The 25,356-nt window shown below is 36.2% G+C and overlaps 3 protein-coding genes across 3 annotated transcripts in view; 1 reads left to right on the forward strand and 2 right to left on the reverse strand.

Annotated features, from left to right (window-relative positions):
* LOC129000622 (tonsoku-like protein) overlaps positions 1 to 4,951 on the forward strand; it is a 47,324-nt gene extending 42,373 nt beyond the window's left edge. Inside the window, exons 22-25 of the mRNA XM_054427584.1 lie at positions 2,151 to 2,317; positions 3,961 to 4,083; positions 4,384 to 4,543; positions 4,693 to 4,951. Coding sequence (XP_054283559.1) covers positions 2,151 to 2,317; positions 3,961 to 4,083; positions 4,384 to 4,543; positions 4,693 to 4,928 — 686 coding nt within the window. The 3' untranslated portion in view covers positions 4,929 to 4,951. The remainder of the gene's footprint in view (positions 1 to 2,150; positions 2,318 to 3,960; positions 4,084 to 4,383; positions 4,544 to 4,692) is intronic.
* A 2,894-nt stretch (positions 4,952 to 7,845) lies between these two features.
* Positions 7,846 to 21,510, reverse strand: LOC129000623 (leucine-rich repeat-containing protein 43-like). The gene is made up of 7 exons (XM_054427585.1): positions 21,306 to 21,510; positions 20,530 to 20,675; positions 20,138 to 20,329; positions 18,479 to 19,045; positions 17,243 to 17,326; positions 8,814 to 8,847; positions 7,846 to 7,958 (listed from the first exon to the last, which is right to left on the reverse strand). Exons 1-7 carry the CDS (start codon positions 21,508 to 21,510, stop codon positions 7,846 to 7,848), a joined length of 1,341 nt encoding a protein of 446 aa, XP_054283560.1.
* A 1,121-nt stretch (positions 21,511 to 22,631) lies between these two features.
* On the reverse strand, positions 22,632 to 24,350 carry LOC129000624 (uncharacterized). The gene is made up of 2 exons (XM_054427586.1): positions 23,962 to 24,350; positions 22,632 to 22,748 (listed from the first exon to the last, which is right to left on the reverse strand). The coding sequence occupies exons 1-2, from the start codon at positions 24,226 to 24,228 to the stop codon at positions 22,632 to 22,634; spliced, it is 384 nt and encodes a 127-aa protein (XP_054283561.1). The 5' UTR covers positions 24,229 to 24,350.
* Positions 24,351 to 25,356: the final 1,006 nt, after the last annotated feature.

Raw genomic sequence — 25,356 nt, forward strand, 5'->3', positions numbered from 1 at the left:
ACTTTTTTTATAGTAATAAAACATTCCTCACACTGCTTACACTTAACAAAACTTCTCAAATGTTATTAAAGTAATATTATTAAAATAATGAAAGTAATATTTACATTAAAAGAATTAATTAAATAAGAATGCCTTCGCAAAGGAAACGCAACTACAACACGCTCCTGTATTGCGGGTATTGCATTGACTTTCTGCAGGCGTTTTTAATTTTTTTTTTTTTTTTTTTATTCTCGTCTCGTTAAACGAGATTGAAAATTTCCCGAAATTTCGAGACTTGACCATCCCTAATAATGACAAACATAATCAATTTGCAGTCTTTATTGCACTGTTCTATAATAACCAACAAGTGTAAAAATAGGTTAGAAAATAACCCAAAACATCATATTTGGTACAATTGAACTGTCTTCTGTGCTAATTATCATCTCTGATATCAGACACATCAACATTGTTTCCTGTAATAGCGGCAAAATTTTGATCGTCCCCCACAATCTTATCTAACAGGCTAAAAATAAATACAATCTTGTCTGTTGATTGGGAATGTATTTTTCCTTAAATTTCAGGACCCGTTCATCAGAACTAAAAATAATGTTTTATTCATATGTTGGAAATAAATCTCAGTATATTTCAGATTAGTGTTAGGCCTACAGTAATTGTTTTAAATTAGTGCTTTTGATGTAATGAGTAAACTTAAAGGAGTTTTAAATGTCAACTATATATTGTAAAGTTACCACAAATGATTAACTATGTACCTTAAAATGTTTGAACCTTCACATGGTCCTTTGAACATGAAACTATTTATATGGGCCTACTACTTTTATCTGGGCCAAATTTATGTTAAATAATGCTAAACTTCTTTTTTGGTTTCAAAGTGGGTTTTTTTTCATAATGTTGTAAACATTTAATAGGTAATTTAGTCAGCACTAGCTAAAACCAATCACCAAACATATTATAATGTGTATACTATTGCAAGGTGTTGTAATGGGAGGAACACATACATTGATTGATTTTTATTATGAAATATGTTTACGCTCTTACGAACAATGTACTTAGATCAATAAAATATGTAATTTATCCAGTTTATTAATCCTGCTTAACTGAACACTCAAAGATAGTTTTAGATGAAGTCATGTCCTTCTTTGACACATTAAAAGTCTCTCTTTGAAGCAGACATAGTGTCCTTAGAACCAGCAGCAATTTCTTTAGTACTTCAACTTGTAGATGATTTCTGTGGTTCACACCGTATGAGGATGACCAGACGTTTTAAGTGCTTTTTTGATACTTACTTACACACACAGTTTTACAGATAGAAGTTAACCCATTGAATTAATGTATTGCGGCCAGCAACCAAATCGTTCCGCAGAACATGATTGAACCGTGTTAAAAACGGATGATGAACTGTGATAGCAAATTCATTACTTACTTACTTACCATGGCCACGCATATCTAAGGAGACATTTTGCCGCACCAACAACACCCCTCCGTCTTTCTATATCTTGTGCGTCTTCCTTGGTTGCTCAAGGTCTCCGGCTTTCCTCTCGGCCGTCTTCCTTGGAGATTTCTTATTAAGATGTGTTTCATATTATCACCCTCCTCTCTTCTCATAACGTGCCCAGCCCATCTAATTCTTCTACATTTAAATTCACAAACCACATTTAAATCCTTGTAGAGTTGTCTCAATTCCCTATTATGTCTTCAACTCCACTCTCCTTCTTCTAAAATTGGGCCATAAATCTTTCTTAGAATCTTATTTTTAAATGTTACTGATTTCCAAATAATAACTATTAAATAATTATTTGAAATTCATTATTTGAACAAATCTTTTACAGCAAAAACATGATGCTGCAATAGTTTGTCTATTGCATCATGCTCCTGAAACTGGATTCTAACGTATAAAACAACAATTCCCTCCACTTATAATACTCAAATAAAATCCATCCCTTTTTTTGCCCCACTCTTTTAATCTACAGAATTTCTTTAATGAGTTGTTTGAATCTTTAATGAGTTTTTTGAAACCAAGTGATGAGAAACCCTGTCAGCATCAAAAATATTTATTTTTATTTCTAATAAAACACCAGCTTGGTATTTTAAATTATTTTTTCATCCCTATAAGATTGATCTATTACTTCCTTTTAAGGTTCTTATGTTAACAGAAGTGGATGACCACCTACAACGGTGCCTGGAAGGTATTCCTCTCTCACTGGCAGACTGTGGGCTGGACGCTGTTACAGTGGACCCTGTGTTTAGAGCACTGATTACGCAGACAAATCTTCAGTATCTGGTGCTGTGCGACAACAGACTTGGTGACGACGGCTTTCAGGTCAGTTAAACAAAGTTTGTATTTGTTCAAATGCCAACTTCTCTGTCACTCGAATCAGACCAGTGTTGTTTGACATAGAACACTAGTCAAAGCTACAAGCCTGCTTCTTTTAGTATTTGTATTAGTGCTATCCCTTAACCGTTTAACCATTTAAACGCTTTAAAGCTGATTTAGCATTCATCGTTAGTAAGACCAAAATAAAACCTTCACTTACAACTATTTATACAAGCATAATTCAACAAAACCACTAAAACTGTACTTGTCATGTACATCCAGTTGTAATTGACACCTGCAAGGCATGCTTAGAACTAAAGTACTAAGCTTTTAGTATTTTTAATACCATTGGTGTTTAATCACAGCTTCCTAGCTAGGTGACAGAAACTCAGATTGAGATTTAGGCGGTCGATCGGTCGTGCAAGCGAGTCTAGTCTGACGGTGGAATTGAGTGTCCACACTGGGCCGTGCAGTCGTCGCAGCGACTAATGACAGTTCCTCTCCATTCGACTATTGTTACTCATGTTATCGGTTGAGAAAAAACGTAAGCTCAAGCTGCTGGACAGTTCTTCTATAATCTATGCTTACCTAAAGAAGAAATCGGTGGACCACAGGAATGCTACAAATGAGATTTTTAAGGAAAGGTATGAATTTGGTGGGTTTCATCAGTTATATGAAATGTTAAGATTGTATCCTGAACTTTATAAAAACTACACTAGGATGTTAGGGAATACATTTGACTACATCGTCACCGAATTGAAGAAGGAATTTACATTGAAGACTACAAACATTATATGGCCAATTTCTGTGGAAGAACGCTTTATTTTAACATCGTTTTACCACCTCACTCTTCAAGGCCTACAATCGCAATCGTCGGTCTGATGATACGCACGACCAAAAGCAAACATGTTTGTCTTTGGTCGGTCGTCCGACGCCGTCAGTTGCATTGTCGTGATTGAAATTTTTTGGTGCGACGGATTTGCTCGCATGGACGACCGACCGATCTTTCATCGTTCAGCTAGGACGGGGCCTTATAAAACTTCTGGACTCGGTCTGGTGTGCAACTAACTTGGAGTAGGTACATGACAGAACTTACTTCAGTTGAAGAGATATTGAGACCTCAATTTACTATGGTCATCGTCATATACAAAAAATAATTGAACTTAGATTTCAGATTGAATTTTTAATCAATCATTTTTAATTGAATCCTGTATCCCAAAATTATGGAGTTGACCACTATGTAACAAGTGAAACCAATCCTTGGCACAAACATTTATGTTACTGAGTATTCATTAGCTAGTGTTCTAGTTAGTACACATTGAAGAATTATACCATAGGACTACTCAAAAACATACTTACTTACTGCCATGGCCACTTGTACCCAAGCTGGTACTTGGCCTCGCCAACACATTGTCGCCAGTTCTCTCGGTCTTCCAAATCTTCCTCTTCTAGTCTCATCTTTTCCATATTCTTCCGGACTTGATCCCACTACCTAGCTTTTGGTCTTCCTACTGATCTCCTTCCCCTCGGATCTGCCATTTAAAACCATATCTTAACTTAATTTTAATTTTAGTAGTGAATAGAAAGTTGTGTTATAAAATTATGTGTGAGTATTCTTATTCAGAACAATGTATGGTTCGTGTTTGTAGTTGCTGGGAAAGTTGGTTCCAAAACTGCCCGTTCTCCAAGAGTTAGATGTCAGTTGCAATGGAATCACTGGAGATGGGCTCACTATGTTTGTGGATCAGGTCGTAGAACACCAGGCTTGTCAGGTACCCAACACAATGCTTAGTACATACATACATAATTAATTTACTGTATTGTTGGACCATGAGTGAAATCCAAATTTACATAGATATCTAAGGATCTGAGTGCATACTTATTGTTTTCCATAGTAGAAAATTGTCTTGTGTACAACTCATCTACGTCTACAGCTTGTGTAAAGCTTGTTAAAATAGTGACAAGTACTTACAACCTATAGAAAGTCATGTTTGTATTAGGCTACTGACTCAACATACTGAAGCGTACAACATTGACAGAACCAGGTAACTAATATTACTTGTACCTTACAGAGACTGAAGGTACTGAAGTTGAGTCACAATAGACTAGGTAGGACATGCACAGGGCCACTGTCTCGTCTATTGCAAGTAACCAGATGTCTCATGGGCCTGTCCATCACATCGGTGGGACTAACAGCAGGCAGCTTTGCAGGCACTAATCAACTCAATATGGGTAAGTTGAAGCTTTACAGTGTTATTTGACTGTTTTGTTATGTTTTCATCACAATTTTGTTTTATGGATGCAAGTGACATAATTTCAGCTATTATCAAATTACGCAACTGTTTTATAAACTCTGAAACACTATCACTAATTTGTTACAGAGAGAATTGAGGTGTTAGAAGCGAGTTCAAACTCACTGGGGAATGATGGTGTGCGAGCATTGCTGGGAGGACTGAGCGTGGAGCGAGTAGTGGAGCTACATTTGGCTCACACAGGAGAAAGGGTGGTGAGCGAAGTAGCGAACTGGCTAGCAAGAGGAGACCCGTGTAGACTGCAAACACTCAACCTTGCCCACTGTCCTGACCAGCAGACGGCTCTGGAGAGACTGACTCAGTGAGTATATAACCTTTGACAGTGTGGAGAAGAACACATTCCACACCTGTTGTGTATTCCTACGAAGGCTTGTTAAATAAGTGGACTCGATATTTTTAGCAAATTTTGAATTTAATTTCGGGTTCAAAATTACATGGACTTTTGTTCATTTTTACACAGATTAGTTAGATGAAAAGATAACACATTGTCTCTACAGAGAAAGTATTCTCATTGGTAAGAGTCAGTAATGTCAGAAGGCACAAACCCCACTTGGCTCGCCCTTACAGTCTTAAATAGTGCAACCAATGATTCCCAGCATAACATGCTTTAAGTGAGGCATATCAACTCTGCTTGGTTTTGCAACAAATTGTCTCACGGTTTTAACCATTCCCTTCAAATGCCATCCTTAGCTTGGCAACCAAAATCAATTCCATTTCCCTCCCATCTTCTTGCTTTATGTCCAAGTTGTTGTCGTCGTGAGTCTGAATCATATATTGCCTTGGTAATCTTGGCCAATTTCTTTGTCTTCTCAGTTGTGATTTCCTGATAGTTTTCTCTTGTTTAGCTTAAGTCTCATTTTGGACAGTTGGTAAATGGTACGAATTCAGCTAGCTTACCTGAGGAAATTAAAACCTAGAGTCTAGTAGACATATAAAATAAAAGGTCATGTAACTTTATTTTTTGTGAGTAGGTTGACAATAAAAGTCCAAACCCTAGCAATCCAAAAACCTTTTGGTAGTTAGCTTCATTAATTGATAGCCAAATTAACATCTGGATCCAGAATTTACCGTGCTATACTTATAATCTAGTTTCCAATTGAATAAATAATAAAGAAAATCTGTAATGCAGTTTAAAAAGCTTATACTAAAGGTTTTCAACTCAACCTGTTGCAGAAATCTTCAGAGAGTGGTATCACTAGAACATCTGGAACTCAGTTGCTCAGAGACGCTAGACCAACAGTCCTTACAGTCACTATACCAGCTGCCACTCAGAGTTCTGCGACTACCAGGAGTCAAAGTGGAGTTTTCTCCTTTTGCTCCTCCTCCTCCAGTGCATCAACTCAGCTGTCTCTCCCTCTCTTCCCCCACTCCCTTTTGGGCCCACACAGGACCCTTTGGGCTTTTCACTAACAACACTTGCACGTCCTTCAAAGTGCAACCAAATGTGACGTGAACGCTCACGTTTGCATTTTTTTATAGAGTTCCTAGTTCATTGTCATCATTATCATTGTTTTAGGTGAACCGTTTATTGATTGTTAGTACTGCATAGATTTACTCTCTGTGTGATCCTGATGTACCTGTTTTTGGATGTAGTGTATCTAGGAGAAATAGGATAGTTTAAATTATAAGACTAAATCATAAGATTTCCTTACTTTGGAATTTTCTACCACTTAGGCGAACAAATCATTATAATCTGTTGCTTTTCCCTTGTCACTTTTTAAGTGAAAAATAGATCTGGGGGAAAGCAGATTAAAATAATCATGGAATTTGGGTAACTAAGACTGTGATTTAAAAAATAAGTTTTGAGTTTTTACTGTTACTTCTTATTTATTCATTTTGTGCTATATTTGTAAGCTGCTTCCAGATGAAAGTTAGGGAATAAGCGCAATAATGAAGAATAGCGCTTATTTTGTTCTAAAAAGTTAATTTGCTATTACAAAAGTTATGCAAGTGTGTTTAAATTTACATTTAGCTGTGTGAATAAGACAGTATTTTTCATTTCCAAAGTTATATCTGGACTCGTTTATTTTTTTTTTTGTATTTTATACCATTAAAAATATATGAATAATTATCTATACAGATTGTGTTACTGATTACAGACAATAGATTCTTTAAAAATTGGCAGTCATAGTGTATACATAGATTTAGTATGATAAGATTCTGTCTATAAACTGAACTGCCCAATGTTGATGTACTTTCCCACCAACTTATGTAATGAACCTGACAAAAATTTTATTTTTTTCATTAGCTTTCTAACTGTTGTTTAAAAATTATCACTTAACGATAAAATTAGGTTGAATTAAAGTACTTGAATGTACATCAAGAAAGCTGCCCAAATGGTTTCATTATTGTGTCTAACATTCAGGCCTTGTTTTATTTAAGTTTAAAGTACAGTTATTTAAGCTGGAATTTTCCCATTTGACCTGTATTGTGTGATTGGCCAGTAGTACTATTCATGTCGTAAACAACACTAATCGTTTCAACATCACTGCTCATCACTGCCATATACCTCATTTGGCTGCATTTCACTGCTTATCAGCTTGGCACTTTGGCAGCCACTAGAATAGCTTCTTCCCTCCATTTCGGAATTATATTGGTTCCAACTTTGCTTACTAGGTATCACCACTAAGCTTACTTTCTTATTTCCTTGGTCATTTGGCATTTGTACCCTAGTTGGTATTTAGCCACACCAACAATCCACCTGGCCATGTTGTCAGGCTCCTTGTTTTTTCTCTTGGATAGTGACCAGTACCACTGTACCACTGTCTATCCGAGCAGCAAGGACAACCTATTTGAGATTTATCCGAGCTACTGTGTTAAAATTCAAACCCACAGCCAGTAAAACATAGCACCTTACCAACTAGGAAAATAAAATAGGAGCCTCTCCGTTTTTAAAGAGCTAAAATTTGTACTCTTTAAACTGTGAAACAGTATTTAATAATATTATTATATCTTATATTCAATTTCTTATACTGTAGAATAAATTGTTACTGTTATAGTTTAGCGTTTTTTTCTAAATAAATGAATGTTTGTTTTGTTTTTCATTTTGCCGCAAATTGAATACCAGCCTTTAATTCAAGAGAATGTTACAAAATTTGTTACTAACACCAAATAAAATATTATATGTTTTATCCATCCAATATTAATGTTTCCCACAGAAATTATTGAAGTTGACACTTTTTATTTGTATTTTTCAATTTTCCATGAATTTCTTTGTACTTTCTAGCTTTCTTTGTAAGTATTCCGTTTGATCCCAATACCAATGTGACATGTCATAGCAGAGGGGATAATTAACTGAACATCTCTTGACTTGTCTTCTCCTTGTCTTGTTTTTGCTAAGTTTAAAAGAAAATATTACATATAATTATTATATGGTATTGCTTACACACCATGGTTTGAGTTTGAGGTAAATGTGAGAATTGAGTGTAGAAAAAAGTGAGGTAAAATCTTGTCTAGTTTACTGAGACCAAATGTTCATTTAGCCACAATAGCTTGTTCAAGGAAAGCTGAGCTCAGTATCATTAAGTATAAGAGACAGGATAAGTGTAAGAAAGGGCAATGTGGCCCTAACTTTGCCTGTGTAAATAAATAACTTTTCATTATAAGAGACATTTGGGTACTATTCCAGCATCAGGTTAAATGAACTACACAAATACTTTTAATAAATACAATTCATGACTAAAATAAATAAAACATTTAAAAAATTGAAAATATCACTAAATTTATGGTGGTAAACCAATTAAGCTTTTCTCTCTTAGCTATGCTTACCAACCAACCCTCAAGTACTTCCCTTATGTATTGAATGCTCCATAATTTGAAACTCTACTCCACAACTACAAGATTATGGTCTCTATTTTAAATTAGCAATAACTGATTCCGAATACGGGTTTTTCTACCTACTTATGCAGTTAGGTGAGAAAACAAGAACCTAATTTGGCCGTGAAAAGAACCTGATGATAAAATCCAACCGTCCTTGGAAGGACGGTTGGACGTCCATAACTGGATGGCTGCTAGTAATGATGGCTTACAGGAATCTAGGGGACGATTTTCCGTCCGTGAAAATGTTATCCCCAAAAAGGTTTACATATCCCCTGGGTAGTGCTAAATGACTAACAGTGTTGTATTCCCTCACACCTGTGGTTTTACAGCATACATAATATCCTTGGTAAAAAACATCAATTTCAACTTACATTCTTTCTTCTTTTTGACAGCATACTGGAGATTCTGAAAAAGAGTCTTTGTTCATTGCACATTTCAAACCATTATCCAATGTTTGAAACAATACGGTATTCTACTTATTTGTTCGTATACTTCTACGTATAGTTTCCACAAACATATTTGGAACGGCGAAATTTTTTACTCATCATGATGTCAGAGGCTTATAAATTTAATAGGCTACTTAATCACAAATATGGAATGTCAGTTTACCAATCCTTGCTTTGCATTAACTCATACCTTGCTCCACAATATTCCTGGTGATAATTTCTAATTAATTAATCTTATATTGTCTAAATGTTTACTTACATTCCTGTTCTTATGTTTGTGTTGTGTGTGTTCTAGCATAGACAAAAGAATTAAATATAGACTGTCAGCCGTGCTGCGGTTGCCATGGTTACCATAGGTTCCGGCGCACACCGCTGCAGTTTACGTAGCGCGTACGCCGTAACTACGGTGGTGCTCCAAGCGGTGTGCACCAGAACCTATGGTAACCGCAGCACAGCTGACGGTCTATATTTAATTCTTTTTGTCTATGGTTCTAGCTACCTATGCTTTGACGAATGTGTATGCTTTAAATTTACAATTGCAAAAAAATTACGAGTATGTAACCTGATTCAACTTAATGATACCCGTTTTGTGTTTAAAAGTAGTACAGTGGTCAAAAATATGAAATTTTAAGCACTAGAGACTCGATTCACAGGCACAAATAGCACAGGTATCCAGATTGATGCCTACCGAGTGTAGATACACGTACAGTACACTTAAAAAGATATGATTGCACTAGTCCTATGCTGTGATAGACCAAACAAATCTGTTACAGGAAAATCCTTGTACAGTATTTTGTTAAAAAAAGTGTTATGTGTTTATTATTAGCAAAAGTAAGAAATTATTGACAAACAGAAGGAAATTAAATACATATCTGCTTACCTCTAAATCATTGGCAGGTTCAACGTCAAATGGTTTATTTAGTGTCCAAACGTATTCCAAATACTTTTTATTCCACACAATATCTTGTAAAGGTATTTTGAATAGAGCTAAAGTTGACTTGGAGATCAATATTTCTTTGTTAAGATCCTGTTTGACAAAACCCGTTCAGTAATGACATACATGAGGTTCCCATTTCACCCTTTGAATTCAGAGGTGTTTAATTTCTTTAACTACAGTATGCCTATTTCAGTAATGCTTTTGCTTATGAGTGAAATAATTAAAATAGCAAAATGCATGATGAGTAATGTGAGGGAGAAGTTTCAAAGAATCCAACCAATCTTGTTGACTTCCATCTTTTGCAGAGTTAAATAGTTGGAAGTGGAGTGGTACATCGTGTTTTTCTAGATGGCTGCTGAATTAGCCTTTAATACTCAAAGCGGGTTAATGTGCTAGAGGTATTTTGTGAGTACAGTTCCATATTGCTGTATTGTTGCATTGGTTTGGAAAAATATTGAACTCAATTCTCCAATTAACTTAGTGATAAATTCAATTTGCTTAGTTGACACTAAATTATCATTTAAGCTATGGTTCCACAGACTGCAGAATCTCCGCCATGCCCATGCGGTGCGATTTTTTTCCGCTGCGTAATTACAACGACGCTGGTTTAATGGAGTTTCCTTGTGTGCGGTTCCACTGACGTAAGTTTCCGCATCCCGAATTTTTGGTTCCGCATGGCAGACAAATCATACTGGTCTGAGAGCAGTGGCAGTGCAGATTCCGCCAGCGGAGAAGAGCCATACATTATAAAATAGGTTACGTACCTTTACGTCGTCAATCCTAGGTTAGTCTTTTTAGCGACTAGTTTCGAAACTGACGTTTCATTTTCAAGCCTTGTCAAACATAAAATTACTTGAACATAATGTCGTCGTCAAAGTACACAAATATAACATTTAACACGCACAAATACATTAATATACATAAAGACGCGTGGCCGGCCATTACACGCACGACGAACACGACTCAACTACCGACTGCCGCTGGTCTGGTGACATTGACCTTGGAGGAGGGGGTGGGACAGCTGATTATGAGCGCCTTTGTTATCAATGTCCTCAATCCTATCAAATACTATGTTGCGACCAAAATTTAGCTTTTCATTCAGGATGTCGTGGGGAAACCTTTTTGTTGCTTTGTAGATTTCATAGCTTTCAAGGACATTCATTAAGGAGCCTTTGGTGCATTTATGTAAAATATCCAGGTTATCACTACAGCTGCTTACGTTGTGGTTGTCATTCACCAGGTGTTCAGCGAACTTAGAATGTTGTGTTCGCAATTTAGGCTTGGGTAGATGTTCATTAAACCTTTTTTTGAATGAACGACCTGTTTGTCCGATATACATTTTTGGACAGTCGCTGCAGGTTAATTTGTACACTCCGGTGTCCTCTAGGCTATTGGAAACTGTAGATTTCGAAGTACGTGGATTTAGGTGGCTTTCTAGTTTATTTGAGGTTTTGCAGGCCAATGTAATGTTATGTTTCTTTAGTTCATTTTTTAAGGTATAATGTAAGCAATTGCCATATTCTATAGAAATAAAGTTTTGATCGGTTTTCTGTAGTGGTTTTCTGTTCTTTTGTTTGTGTATAATATTGTCGATAATACTGCTATTGTATCCGTTATTGACTGCTATACATTTTAATATTTCATATTCGTTGTTGTAGTTATTTTGAGACATGGGTATTGTTAAAAGTCGATTAACGAAGCTGTTGTAAGCGGCCATCTTGTGTGATTGTGGATGATTGGAGGTTGCATGGATTGTATGGTCTGTAGTTGTAGGCTTTCTATAGATTTTGTAGTCAATACTATTATTATTTTTGGTCAATGTTAGATCCAGAAAGTTAATTGAATTATTATTCTCGATCTCGAGTGTGAATTTTATTTGATGTGAAATGCTGTTCAAATGATTATTGAGAAGTTGCAGCTGTCTGGAGTTTCCATTAAAAAGCAAAAGGGTGTCATCAACGTATCGTTTATAAAATATGATTTTCTTGGAGAATTTGTTGCTGGTGGAGAGAATATTTTCATTTTCAAAACGATTTAGGTATATTTCGGAGAGCACACTGGACAAAGGTGAACCCATAGCTAGTCCTTCATCTTGAAGATAATATTTTCCATTAAAACTGAAGTAATTTTGTTCTAGAGTTGTTTCGAGTAGATTTATTAACTCGTTAATGGCGTCAGTGCTAAGTTGGGAGTTTTCTAGCAGGTTTTCTTTAGTTATTTCTAACGTTTCATGTATTGGAACATTTGTATACAAGTTTACAATGTCCAGAGATGCCAAAGTATGTCTGTTTTCTACTTGAATATCTTTCATAGAATCTATTAACTCTAGACTATTTCTAAGGCTATGGTTATTCTTAAATTTGATGTTGTTTCTAAGTATTCTATCTAGAGCTTTTGCGAGTTTGTAGGATGGTGCAGAGGTGAAGTTTACAAGTGGTCGTATCGGCATGGTGTCTTTGTGTATTTTAGGTAATCCCCTCAATACTGGCGCTTTGGGTTTGATCATTTTGAGGTAATTGCATCGGTTCCCGTTGAAGATGTGTTGAGTTTTGTTTATGACAGTTTTGAGTTTAGTGTGGAAAAGGTCAGTTGGGTCTTTAGGCAATTCTTTGATGTTATTGTTGTCAATAAAATCTAAGACTTTGTTGTTGTAATCGTCTAGTTTCATGATTACGATGCACTGGCCTTTATCAGCTTTAGTTGCAATGCAGTTATGTGTCATAAGTTTTTCTTTTATAGATTTGATTGTATTTATCTCACTTATAAGACACTTATTTTTGTTTTTATTTTTATTTCGATTTAGGATTGATTTTACCTTGTTATCAATGATGTGTCTTACATAATTTTTGGAATTTTCGTCCTTTATAGAGCTTACAGCTATCTCTGCGTTCAACAACTCAGAGGTTAGATTTTTATTCCAGTTTCCGTTAATGGTGTTGTGCTTGAGTCCTTTGTTGAGGACATTCATTTCGGGTTCAGTAAAAATTAAATCAGTGCAGTTTTTTACTCTAGGAAAGAACGTGTGGTTTGTTATAAATTGTTCAATAGGTTTGGAATGTAGTTCTACAAGTCTTTTTATTTTACATTTTTGGATTTCTTTCTTTCTGAAAATTATTTTACTTATTTGATTTTCGAGATTCGTCAACACGTTGTTGGTTTGAGAAGGGTGAATTGCATTTAGAAGGTTTATATGTGATCTCAAAAGTAGTGTATTTAGCATGTCTTTCTTTTTGTAAAGAAATTTGATTTCATTTTTTATCCATGTTATTTCTGCTAATGATTTGGCCTTTTGAGCAGCAAAACTTTTATTCTTTACTCTCACTTGAACGTAGTTAGGGATGACGTTCAAGTCTATGCATGCTTTGTTAAACTTTATGTTCTGACATGTGTTCAATAACTTTAGTTTGGCGTTTTTGTATTTGTAGGCAATTTTCGCCTGACTGGCATCTAATTTATTCAGCATTGCCTCCAGGATTGATTTAAGACAATATAAAATAGGTTACGTACCTTTACGTCGTCAATCCTAGGTTAGTCTTTTTAGCGACTAGTTTCGAAACTGACGTTTCATTTTCAAGCCTTGTCAAACATAAAATTACTTGAACATAATGTCGTCGTCAAAGTACACAAATATAACATTTAACACGCACAAATACATTAATATACATAAAGACGCGTGGCCGGCCATTACACGCACGACGAACACGACTCAACTACCGACTGCCGCTGGTCTGGTGACATTGACCTTGGAGGAGGGGGTGGGACAGCTGATTATGAGCGCCTTTGTTATCAATGTCCTCAATCCTATCAAATACTATGTTGCGACCAAAATTTAGCTTTTCATTCAGGATGTCGTGGGGAAACCTTTTTGTTGCTTTGTAGATTTCATAGCTTTCAAGGACATTCATTAAGGAGCCTTTGGTGCATTTATGTAAAATATCCAGGTTATCACTACAGCTGCTTACGTTGTGGTTGTCATTCACCAGGTGTTCAGCGAACTTAGAATGTTGTGTTCGCAATTTAGGCTTGGGTAGATGTTCATTAAACCTTTTTTTGAATGAACGACCTGTTTGTCCGATATACATTTTTGGACAGTCGCTGCAGGTTAATTTGTACACTCCGGTGTCCTCTAGGCTATTGGAAACTGTAGATTTCGAAGTACGTGGATTTAGGTGGCTTTCTAGTTTATTTGAGGTTTTGCAGGCCAATGTAATGTTATGTTTCTTTAGTTCATTTTTTAAGGTATAATGTAAGCAATTGCCATATTCTATAGAAATAAAGTTTTGATCGGTTTTCTGTAGTGGTTTTCTGTTCTTTTGTTTGTGTATAATATTGTCGATAATACTGCTATTGTATCCGTTATTGACTGCTATACATTTTAATATTTCATATTCGTTGTTGTAGTTATTTTGAGACATGGGTATTGTTAAAAGTCGATTAACGAAGCTGTTGTAAGCGGCCATCTTGTGTGATTGTGGATTCCAAACCTATTGAACAATTTATAACAAACCACACGTTCTTTCCTAGAGTAAAAAACTGCACTGATTTAATTTTTACTGAACCCGAAATGAATGTCCTCAACAAAGGACTCAAGCACAACACCATTAACGGAAACTGGAATAAAAATCTAACCTCTGAGTTGTTGAACGCAGAGATAGCTGTAAGCTCTATAAAGGACGAAAATTCCAAAAATTATGTAAGACACATCATTGATAACAAGGTAAAATCAATCCTAAATCGAAATAAAAATAAAAACAAAAATAAGTGTCTTATAAGTGAGATAAATACAATCAAATCTATAAAAGAAAAACTTATGACACATAACTGCATTGCAACTAAAGCTGATAAAGGCCAGTGCATCGTAATCATGAAACTAGACGATTACAACAACAAAGTCTTAGATTTTATTGACAACAATAACATCAAAGAATTGCCTAAAGACCCAACTGACCTTTTCCACACTAAACTCAAAACTGTCATAAACAAAACTCAACACATCTTCAACGGGAACCGATGCAATTACCTCAAAATGATCAAACCCAAAGCGCCAGTATTGAGGGGATTACCTAAAATACACAAAGACACCATCCCGATACGACCACTTGTAAACTTCACCTCTGCACCATCCTACAAACTCGCAAAAGCTCTAGATAGAATACTTAGAAACAACATCAAATTTAAGAATAACCATAGCCTTAGAAATAGTCTAGAGTTAATAGATTCTATGAAAGATATTCAAGTAGAAAACAGACATACTTTGGCATCTCTGGACATTGTAAACTTGTATACAAATGTTCCAATACATGAAACGTTAGAAATAACTAAAGAAAACCTGCTAGAAAACTCCCAACTTAGCACTGACGCCATTAACGAGTTAATAAATCTACTCGAAACAACTCTAGAACAAAATTACTTCAGTTTTAATGGAAAATATTATCTTCAAGATGAAGGACTAGCTATGGGTTCACCTTTGTCCAGTGTGCTCTCCGAAATATACCTAAATCGTTTTGAAAATGAAAATATTCTCTCCACCAGCAACAAATTCTCCAAGAAAATCATATTTTATAAACGATACGTTGATGACACCCTTTTGCTTTTTAATGGAAACTCCAGACAGCTGCAACTTCTCAATAATCATTTGAACAGCATTTCACATCAAATAAAATTCACACTCGAGATCGAGAATAATAATTCAATTAACTTTCTGGATCTAACATTGACCAAAAATAATAATAGTATTGACTACAAAATCTATAGAAAGCCTACAACTACAGACCATACAATCCATGCAACCTCCAATCATCCACAATCACACAAGATGGCCGCTTACAACAGCTTCGTTAATCGACTTTTAACAATACCCATGTCTCAAAATAACTACAACAACGAATATGAAATATTAAAATGTATAGCAGTCAATAACGGATACAATAGCAGTATTATCGACAATATTATACACAAACAAAAGAACAGAAAACCACTACAGAAAACCGATCAAAACTTTATTTCTATAGAATATGGCAATTGCTTACATTATACCTTAAAAAATGAACTAAAGAAACATAACATTACATTGGCCTGCAAAACCTCAAATAAACTAGAAAGCCACCTAAATCCACGTACTTCGAAATCTACAGTTTCCAATAGCCTAGAGGACACCGGAGTGTACAAATTAACCTGCAGCGACTGTCCAAAAATGTATATCGGACAAACAGGTCGTTCATTCAAAAAAAGGTTTAATGAACATCTACCCAAGCCTAAATTGCGAACACAACATTCTAAGTTCGCTGAACACCTGGTGAATGACAACCACAACGTAAGCAGCTGTAGTGATAACCTGGATATTTTACATAAATGCACCAAAGGCTCCTTAATGAATGTCCTTGAAAGCTATGAAATCTACAAAGCAACAAAAAGGTTTCCCCACGACATCCTGAATGAAAAGCTAAATTTTGGTCGCAACATAGTATTTGATAGGATTGAGGACATTGATAACAAAGGCGCTCATAATCAGCTGTCCCACCCCCTCCTCCAAGGTCAATGTCACCAGACCAGCGGCAGTCGGTAGTTGAGTCGTGTTCGTCGTGCGTGTAATGGCCGGCCGCGCGTCTTTATGTATATTAATGTATTTGTGCGTGTTAAATGTTATATTTGTGTACTTTGACGACGACATTATGTTCAAGTAATTTTATGTTTGACAAGGCTTGAAAATGAAACGTCAGTTTCGAAACTAGTCGCTAAAAAGACTAACCTAGGATTGACGACGTAAAGGTACGTAACCTATTTTATATTGTCTTAAATCAATCCTGGAGGCAATGCTGAATATAAAAGCCATACATTATTGTGACCATGCAGTTTCATTATGTCTTGTGTTATTTAGTTAAATAAATGACAAAAATACTAAATCTTGGTACATACCTTAATGTTACCGCTAGTTTAATCTCAGCATTCAAAGGTTGTTTGTCTCGATTAGTAGCGTTGGTGGGTAAGTCATCTTTGAAAAAGAAAAATTGGTCTTTTGACGCACCGAAGTACCGCTTAAACATTGTTTCATTGTCTACCAAATATTTACGAACGAGTATGTTGTAAGCTCCTTCACTGTCCCGAATCTTAAATATATCACTTCAATCACTATGACTTGACACCAACAAAGATAAAAGATCGACAACATCATCATCAATATCACCATACAGCATCAAAGCCTCGAGGGCTTTCATCTTCCAATCCATACTCGTTGCTAGTTTGGACACAACTGAATTTCCGCAAATTTATTTCCTCAGTCAGTGGAACCACCCCTCCGGATTTACGCGGCGTAAGTTTCCGCTGCGAAAAATTACGCACCGCACAGCAGAAGTTCCGCAGTCTGTGGAACCATAGCTTTAAACACATTCTGTCAAGTTCCAATATTGCTTTAACTCACCCCTTCAGAAACACCATTTCTTTTTAAAGAATCGTCTTTTCCTCGTTTTTGTTTAGATTTTCCCTTTGATACAGGAGTTGATGTCTGCAATAATAAAGAAATGTTACCATTGTTTTTGATAAACTGCAACTAATGTGACTGTTATAATCCATGAATTTACATCATCAACAATCTTCCAGAGAATATTGAATCCCCCCCAGTTATTACAGAGGCCATCCTGATGAATGCCTATGCAGTTTGCAAATTCAAGTGGATTCAAAACCTCTTCAACATTGATTTGGACAGTTACCAATCAGATTGAAGTATCGCCAGAATTGCAGTTGCAGGCGATTGAGCTTACCAGCGATAGAAAACTAAAGGAACACTTCAAAGTGATCTCTGAAGCAGGACATCCCTCCACCACATTTTACAGGTGTGTTTTAAATACCTAATAATGTAATGTAATATTTTATTTTCCTATTATTTTGCACTAGGATTAAAATCATATTTAGTCATGAAACTAATTGGTTCTGTTTTTCCAGATGCATTAGTTGACTGTTTTGACTGATGACTGAAGAGAACCTAAAAATTGTAAAAGGTTTTACAGAGAGCTTTTGTTTGGTTTACTTGTGATAACAGACATTTTTGAAAATATACATGTATGGACTGACGAGAGCTATCTATTCTGGAAATTGTTGAAACAAAATTTGAACCAAAATGCCTTAAAATTTTGAATGGAATGCGGTTTTACAATATTGCATACAGTAACAAACTTAAAATTTAGTTTTTATTGCAGATTCTTAATCTTGCAGTCAACCAAAGAATTCAAAGAAAGACAGTGTGCTCTGAACAAAAGTTATCCAGTCCACCCAAACTCCACAGCCTCATTTCCCTCCAAGCTACCAACCTATAGGGTAACCAGGCCCTTAATAAGAGTGTCAAACCAGATCCCCCTCAATTCTGGTCTATGGTGACATGACAAGCTATGAGTTGGCATCCCTGCAGCCTCATTTGAACACATTCAAAATTTGCCTAACTGTCAGGCTACTTACAGCTTTTTGGCCTTGACATAAGCTTACTATATGTTTTTGTTGGCATATCCAACAATGTACGTCATAGGAAAAAAAGCAAGTGCAATCCACACATTTTTGAGATCGGTCTTTTTGACTATTGACTATGCAAATAATATATTTTATCTATTCCTATATATTTCTTTTTTATGTATTTGATTGTGTTTAGTATAACGAGTTTACTCACCATTAAATGTACCACTCTCAGTGTTAGATCACTTCTAAAAACGTCCCTCAATGACCACAAATCACAATTAGACACCTCTATAGCTGGACTTTCAAATTCTATAATTTTACCCCAGCTTTTCCTTTGGGATTTGAAGCATTCTTGAATACCCTGGTCCAATGTCAATTGTAATTTATACTTCACAATTTCCTCACTCTCATTTGTTATTTTAGTTTCAGGAGTTTTTGAATTTTTCACTACTCCGAGTGATTTTTTCCCCTTCTTACTTTTCACACTGCTTAATTGATTACCAGCATCCGATTTAGATTTTTTTGAGGTTTTATTTATTTCTTCCTTGTTATGATTCTTTAATTTCTTACTCTTTCCTTTTGTTGATTTGTCTTCAATTTCAGATAATTTTCCTTTTTCTTGCTTGTTATTTTTTGTTTTGTAATTCTTTCGGTCTAGTTCTATAATTTCTTCATGTTCTAACTGTGATTCATCAATGAGAAAACTTGGCTCTCTATTTATTATATATTGTTGTAAAATGGGTAGCTCAAATTCAAGTCTGAATGAATGTGTCACTTTCTACAAAAAAAATTTGTATTATATGTGTCACATTATCACTACATTTAATACACATTAGAATTATGCCAGATTTACCTCTAGCAAAGAGAGGCCCGCAGTGTTTTGTACAAGAACCATATTTCATAGAAAATATTTGATTGGCTTATTTTGTTAATCAAGCCGAGTCAAGCTTAAAACTAAAAGCTCAACAAGTGGTTATCAATTATTATACATTATTATCAATCATTGAAATGGGGATGCTTCCTAGATGCGTATTCTAACCAAAAAATGGGAGTGTAGAATGGTGTGAGATGATCTGTGTAGCTTTGTTACTGACTAAGATCAGCTGTTTCATTGGCCAGGACCATTAAATTTATTTAAATCCTAATGATCAGGAACAGCTGGGTCATTTGGAACCATCAAAAAGCTACTGACTTTTCTCAGGAGCGAACCGGCGACTTTTGATTGCTAGCCAAGCACTATGACCCATCTTGGGCCCATCTATCCCAAAGGCTACCCATCTTGGGTTTAACACCAAGTCAGAAAATTGAGATCCAGCCTAGCTTTTGCTAATGATATTATTGTGATTGCAAAACGTTTCCTAAGATTGTGTGGTCAAAAATTATTTCAACCTTTTGTTCCTATCGCGATAAACAACAGCAATTATGTTTCCTTAATGACAGGAGATGATGATGAGAGATGTTCAATTTGTTGGCTGGACAAACCAAAATGTGGTTTATGATTTATGAAAAAATTAGACAAACAATTTTTTTCCCCATAAAACCCCTCTCGTAGTCTGATCATGCTGGTTCAAGAACTCATTCAAATAAAGGTAGGTACACACGTTTGTACTAAATTTCATCAAAATCGTACTAATGGATTCACATAGTGTGAAGTAATGGTATTTTTGGGCTCTGGGGACATCAAAACGATAAACTAAATTTGTCTCGGGGTCCAGGTCTTACTAAGAGACTTATGGGAATAGCATATCCCCTATAAAATGGGAAATTCGCTAAAACTTGTTAAAGAAGAGCAACTACCGTACAATTATTAAAATACTTCTCAATCTACAAAAATCAAAACTGCATGTCATAAAGTAAATCTATAAAGTACCTTATTATTGATTTTTTTATTATGTGGTTGTGGTACGCCCATGAGACGAAACAAGTATATTTGTAATGTACCATCCTGTTCTAAATCACTTTCATTTCCGTCACTTGGTTTCTGATCCTTTAACAATTCCCCATCCAAAAAGATTAACTTTGGTATATTCCTCATAATATATGTTGGATAGTTTGGTGACATCTGAAAAAGAACTTGTCTTGTATTTTTGTTTTGAATTTATGAGCTAATTTTATTTTTCTTCCCGCCAAGGATTATTATTTAGTCAGTCAAGAGTAGCTTAGCAAAACTACTAACATATTTTTGCAAGTATTCATCAAAGCCCAATGGAATATATTCTAACATTGTGTTCTTAAAATACTCAATGAGCAAAGGTCACCAACAGAGCAAGGGTTCCCAATGAGCACGAGAGAGGAAAGATTCTTCAACTGTGAACATGCAGTAACCAACTGAGTCATGTCCTCTATATTGTTTTGTGCCAAATCCAAGTGGTACAGGAACTCAAACATTCTCAGAGGTTCCAGTACACCTGTAAAATAATGATTAACAATAATTAGTTGCTAACGTAGGATTAACAATAATAATTGCATTATAAAGGCGTCAATGCTTTAAAATATCAAATATGATTATCATTTAATGGTAAGTCACATTGCTGATAAGGATTTTTTTATAGAGTTACTGTACGTTTACTTGGGAGTATTTGAGGACAGCAGCTATAAAGGTACATAAATAAAGTTCACACATAATTTTCTCTAAGGTCTTGTAATTCTTTTATGAGCCTACAAGCTCTTGAACTTTGACATCTAAGATTAAAAATAATTTTTACACATCCTGAAAATGCACCAAACCTTAGAATTTTAGTCTTATTTAAATAAGACAAAGGAAATCTTGATAAAAGAAGAAATTATTAAATAAATGAATAATCCCTGGGTCTTGAAAGATTAAACTCTAGCAATAACATAGTTGTCTGAAATGGGTAGCCGATTGGATGGGCCTTAAATCTGTAGGTTGCAGGTGTATAACTGAACTGAACCCATTGACCCATTTTAGATGCCATTTGTCATTAGGCTTTCAGTTGATGATGCTCTCTGACAAAAGTTCCATAGACTGTAATAAGAACAGGATTTGGACCGTTCTCTTACAAAAAAACATACAATACCACTGGTCAGTCGGTTTCTAGCCAAGCCGAGATAGAGAAGAGGGGGAGAGTTGTCTGCCAGTGAGGTTATGTCAGTCAGTCTGTTGCTACAGAGCTCCAGAACCATCAGTCTACGAGGGAGGCTGACTCCTGTGCAGGACAACAGACAGTTGCCAGCCAACACTAGAACCTCCAGGTCTACCAGTCCGCGTAGAGAGTCATCCATCTTGTCTATCTGGTCAAACAAGTATTAGCATTGACAATCAATCCTCTCTTGGCTGACTCCTTTGCAGGACAACAGACAGTTGCCAGCCAACACTAGAACCTCCAGGTCTACCAGTCTGCGTAGAGAGTCATCCATCTTGTCTATCTGGCCAAACAAGTATTAGCATTGACAATCAATCCTCTCTTGGCTGACTCCTGTGCAGGATAACAGACAGTTGCCAGCCAACACTAGTACCTCCAGGTCTACCAGTCTGCGTAGAGAGTCATCCATCTTGCCTATCTGGTCAAACAAGTATTATATCATTGACAATCAGTCCTCCCTTGGCTGACTCCTTTGCAGGATAACAGACAGTTGCCAGCCAACACTAGAACCTCCAGGTCTACCAGTCTGCGTAGAGAGTCATCCATCTTGTCTATCTGGTCAAACAAGTATTATATCATTGACAATCAGTCCTCTCTTGGCTGACTCCTTTGCAAGATAACAGACAGTTGCCAGCCAACACTAGAACCTCCAGGTCTACCAGTCTGCGTAGAGAGTCATCCATCTTGTCTATCTGGTCAAACAAGTATTATATCATTGACAATCAGTCCTCTCTTGGCTGACTCCTTTGCAAGATAACAGAAATTTGCCAGCCAACACTAGAACCTCCAGGTCTACCAGTCTGCGTAGAGAGTCATCCATCTTGTCTATCTGGTCAAACAAGTATTATATCATTGACAATCAGTCCTCCCTTGGCAGACTCCTTTGCAAGATAACAGACTGTTGCCAGCCAACACTAGAACCTCCAGGTCTACCAGTCTGCGTAGAGAGTCATCCATCTTGTCTATCTGGTCAAACAAGTATTATATCATTGACAATCAGTCCTCCCTTGGCTGACTCCTTTGCAGGATAACAGACAGTTGCCAGCCAACACTAGAACCTCCAGGTCTACCAGTCTGCTTAGAGAGTCATCCATCTTGCCTATCTGGTCAAACAAGTATTATATCATTGACAATCAGTCCTCCCTTGGCTGACTCCTTTGCAGGATAACAGACAGTTGCCAGCCAACACTAGAACCTCCAGGTCTACCAGTCTGCTTAGAGAGTCACCCATCTTGTCTATCTGGTCAAACAAGTATTATATCATTGACAATCAGTCCTCCCTTGGCTGACTCCTTTGCAAGATAACAGACAGTTGCCAGCCAACACTAGAACCTCCAGGTCTACCAGTCTGCGTAGAGAGTCATCCATCTTGCCTATCTGGTCAAACAAGTATTAGCATTGACAATCAATCCTCTCTTGGCTGACTCCTGTGCAGGACAACAGACAGTGGCCTCAGGTCGGCTGTTCTGACTGACTGTTGAGCTGAACTGATAACCTCCAGCAGTTGAATGAGCTACTTACAGATTGAGCTTTAGTCAACATTTTATTTTTAACTATTTTATCATTGTGGCATTCAAAAGATATTTTAAAACTAAGTTGTCCTCTCTGTTTGGCTTGAAAAATGACAGTGTGTTTGCAAAAGAAAACAGTGTCTAACCTCAACTGCACTTTGTTGGTGGTACAATTCAACGACTGTAACCCATCAGTTTGTTACCCTTGTTGTTTTTAAGCTCCTAAGGCTCGTTTCACACATACCCGGCATGCAATTAACCTGACTTCTAACCGGCATCGGCTAGGGTTCACCTTTCATACTACGCCGACACCGGCACTCTGGCAGTTGTACCGTACTCCATCTTGTTTTAAGTGGTGTGTTGTAAGAGATCGAAATGGAACCTATATAGATAGGTAGATAGCAATAGGGCTGTTACTTTTGTACAGACAATTGAATAGAAGAAGATGGAAGAATCATGTACACTGGGTCCACCCTTTGAACGTAAAAAGAATCAAAGTTGATGTTTTTTATATTTTAAAAAAAAAGTTAATAAACAAATTTTATATTCTTATTTTAACTTTGCTCACAAAACCTAAAGTCACATATCAACAAACAACTTAACAAAAAACATGTGGTGCAGAGACGACAGGCAACAGGTGCCTGTTGTACGTGAACTATCACATCTTGGCCGCTACATCAGCCGGCTCGTTTACCCGACACCAGCTGCCAGCCATTGCCAATGGGGCGTCCGGTATCCCTCGACTAGTACACGGCAGCCGGGTAAGTGATTATAACCAGCCACAACACATGTCGTGCATATTTGAACGGTCCCATGTACTTCTTCTTCACGTTGCCGGTTAAACAACACCTGGTACCCGACAGCCAGGTAGATGTGAAACAGGCTTAGGTGTGGTCAGTTCAGTCATGCAGCATCAAAGGGACCATCGGCATCACCAGGACGTGGGCCCAACACGTTAGGTTCGGCACATTAGCTTGTCTATGACTGTAGTCTTATTGAATCTTGCCATCTTAGACTTTTTACAAAACGTACTAGGAACTTGGCAAGATTTATTAACATTATAACTAAATAATCATTACCTTAGAACCAGTCAGTCTTAAGACCTTCATTCTCTTCAAAACTTCCTTTACAGTCATTTTTCCTGTACTATGATGCCTAAGGTAAAGTTCAATTAGCCCAATCAAATCATCACAAATATTGTTGAACCTCTCAAATTTTTCAATATCCACAAGACCTTTCACAATATCAAATTGTATCCTTTCCAGTTTATCTTGTTGAATGAAAGTTTCCTGCTTCTGTTTTTGGTTGAGATGGTACAGAAAACTGCTGAGATAAGATTTATCCATTTTTTCCTTGATTGCTTCATTAAGACTAGTAGAATTTTCACACTGTCTCGATTCAAAGGATTTTAACTGCCTTTCAAAATATGTCCAGTGGGGGTTTTCAAAGTCACAGGAATAACAATTTTGATCAGCCATATTCAAAACTTAAAATATTTACAAACTAATAATTAAAGCTGTTTTAGTTTGATTCTAAATCACATGTCTGTAATATAGGAAATTAACTAGGACAAGATTCAGCAATAATGAGCAAACAGCAAAGTTTATCCTCAAAGAGCATATTTTTTGCTCATATAATTAGTTAAATATGTTAAAGTTGCCATCAACAGATAAAAGTGATATAGTGTTACACAAAATACTTAAAATCCAAGTAAATATCAATAATCTTTTCCTTTTGAAAGGGGTACAGTAGAATTCATTATTCCTCGATCTGCTCCCTGGAAATCCCCACACTAAACAAAATATCATTGTTGCGTTGTTTGATATTTATTTTTTGTAGGTGACTATAAGACCAGATTCTTGGCTCTAATTTTGTCATCAAAGCAAGCTGAATTTAGTAACGTGATTTTTCTTAAAATCAAAAATAAATTTTGTGTACCTAGGAATATTTTTTTTGTAACGTATGTCTCTGACTTAGTTCGATTTCAAAGGCTAGTTAATTCTGGACCGAGATGCCAATTGTCATTAGGCTATCAATTTTATGATGCTACAGTATTTAACAAAGGAAAGGCCAAAGTTAAATAGTAGCACACAGGACCAGAGTTTGAAATCTTCATCCCTAACAAAATGTAAACCCAAAAATTAAGTGTTAAAACACAAAAAGGTTTTTATTGTGTAAATGTACATTAATAATTTTTAATTAATTCCTAAAATATAGTCCCATTCTTGTGTCAAAATACTGGTGTAAAGTACTCCAAAACATTTTACCATCAGCTCCATAATTTGAAAGCTACAAGTTTGAATCCTAGACATCCATTGATTCCGGTTAGATAGAGTTTACACTTCGAATTCATTTGATTTTCTGATAAATATGTCTTTTCTTCAGCATGAACAGGAACATGCGAGACATTTTACACAGCATTTTAGGATTCACATGATTTACGGAGTTACCCATTTCTGAGTAGTTTGTGGGAC

The sequence above is a fragment of the Macrosteles quadrilineatus genome, unplaced genomic scaffold (genome assembly GCF_028750875.1).
Source record: "Macrosteles quadrilineatus isolate MER2022 unplaced genomic scaffold, UCM_ALF_1.0 Scaffold_8__2_contigs__length_117827958, whole genome shotgun sequence".
Classification (NCBI taxonomy): domain Eukaryota; kingdom Metazoa; phylum Arthropoda; class Insecta; order Hemiptera; family Cicadellidae; genus Macrosteles; species Macrosteles quadrilineatus.